At 37.3% G+C, this 2,256-nt stretch overlaps 1 protein-coding gene across 1 annotated transcript; it reads right to left on the reverse strand.

Moving 5' to 3' along the window:
* Window positions 1-835: 835 nt before the first annotated feature.
* On the reverse strand, window positions 836-1,674 carry BDB00DRAFT_879961 (uncharacterized protein; the record flags this gene model as incomplete). The annotated part of the gene is made up of 4 exons (XM_053127934.1): window positions 836-916; window positions 979-1,128; window positions 1,220-1,447; window positions 1,531-1,674. 4 exons carry the CDS (start codon window positions 1,672-1,674, stop codon window positions 836-838), a joined length of 603 nt encoding a protein of 200 aa, XP_052972546.1.
* Between the last annotated feature and the right edge of the window lie 582 nt (window positions 1,675-2,256).

Raw genomic sequence — 2,256 nt, forward strand, 5'->3', positions numbered from 1 at the left:
TCTACAGTAATCAGATATGTATGCTTTCTCATGGACTAAAGTTTTTGACGATGCTTGGACACTACATATAGAGGATAGAGGATAATATTACGCGTGCGGTTCTTTTTTGAAAGTTGATGTATGGAACAATAACAACGTGTATTGCAGGATTGTATGAGGGGAGTTCGTTATTGGAATCCCGGGAATACGACAAATGTCACTAACCAAAGTGTTTAATATATAGATTTCTCTTAATGTTCACAATATCTTTCTATACCTTGTTGTTGGTTTTGAACACGGACAGAGCTGGTTGAGAGCGGGGAACGTCGTGTTGAGGACGTCAATAAGATGTTTGTCATGGTTTCTCCATTGTTTTAACGAATTCTTGGATCTGCTATCTACACGATGGATGACAAGAAATATAGAGTAAGATGTTTGTATTAAGCAATATAATAACTGTATATATAGCATATAAATCTATTAGCTTAGTAATAAGTATAGCATGAAATTTAAAATATTGTATGGAATCGTTATGAGTATGAGCAAACAATTATGTATATGCAAGATAAAACAGCAGCAAATTTTTGTTTTTTATTTATTGTAACAGTGTCGGCCCAGATACTTACAATCGGGAACGTAAATGGGTAGACAGTGTGGATCAATGAATAAGGTGAGACTCGGATATATCAAAGGATAAAACGATGGGGATCCATATAACTCAGGATCCCGTCTTTATATATACGTCGAGTAATAGGGGGCTAGCTATCGTCTAAGTATTAATCTACATCATAACTTCTATCTAGAATATCCACGCCTATTACTCCATATTCAACCATGCAGTTGACCGTAAGTCATCCTATCGTCTGAACCGTGCGTCGTCGATCGTCAACCATGCAGGTTGGATATCGTCGTAACGGTATGCACCGTTACATTTATGCTACAGTATTCATATATGAGCATGATAACTTAGTATTTAAAACTGTACCACTTGGATGATACAGCATTGCTAGTACGGTGCAATTCTTGAGCAATGTCATCAAAATGATGACCCCTCAAGCGCATGCGGATCAGAGTAACCAGCTCCCCTTGGGTCCAATGCTTGTTGCGCCGATCACCTATGATGGGACCCCGAGGTTGAATAGGATGCAACTAACAAAAAAGATATTAATTTATCCAACTTTTTATTTATTAATCAACTTCTATTATATAGTCAGTGTAAGATTGGACGATGATTACTTACATCCATTTTAAGCTGTATTTGCTCTGCTTTTTTAATTTCCCCTTCCACAACTCCTCTGGCATAAACGATTTCTCTGTGGTTTATCTGGTCACGATAAACCTCCTCACATTCTTCTGGCGGATGATCCACCCACGAAGTTATTTCGTTCCATGATAAAGGGGGTTTGGATGCGCGCAGCTTTGCAAGGTAATATCGCTGAGTTGGAGTCCAATGAGAAGGTAACGGTGGCTAGAAATATGCAACATATTATGATAAATTTATAATACACGATACCGCAATAGCTCTTTCTGTTTTTCAAATATCATACTCACCTTGTATTGACGATATCGTGCCTCGCAGGCTGAAGGTGTGTGGCGATAGCCAATCATTCGCGCAATATATTCCCAAGACACATGCGGATATTGCTGCTTTTGTTGTATCAAAATTGCGATATCTTGGGCTTCCCATAACGGCATGGTTGATAATGTTTAAATTGACGACGAAGGATCAAGAGGTTAAAGTTATTGTATCAGCATAGACACAAAAACTTAATATATCGGATGATATATATCTGTGTATCTTTTTTGAAGACTCTGATATACTACCTGTCTGATTCTTGTTTCTCAATACGCTTCTTTCCCTATTTAGTGCTTCTTGGTTGATGTGTATTACTATTGCTAATGATGGCACATGATCCATGCACACTTATGGCTTTGCCTTTGTTGATAATTTAGATAGCGGCGCTATCATTGATCATCTCACAAATCCCATGTCCCATATTGCAAGTCCAACAGCTTTATCTGAACAAATATATACCAAGTCCAACCAAGAGTATTAGAAAACAAAATATATGTAATAAGTATCTCTGCTAAATATTTATTTTAATCTTCATCGTTGACGAGAGGGACATGCATTTGGATTGATGGTTTTTTCTACGTCTGTGTATAGCCTTTTCTGTAGAACAATCATTTCTCTAGTTGTGTTGTAGATATGTTTGCTTTGTTTCTTGCAAATAATTTATCAAGTTGATCTTTCGAGCGTTCATATTCAGCGAGCAG

The sequence above is a fragment of the Zychaea mexicana genome, assembly GCF_025766255.1.
Source record: "Zychaea mexicana strain RSA 1403 chromosome Unknown BDB00scaffold_203, whole genome shotgun sequence".
Taxonomy (NCBI): Eukaryota; Fungi; Mucoromycota; class Mucoromycetes; order Mucorales; family Lichtheimiaceae; genus Zychaea; species Zychaea mexicana.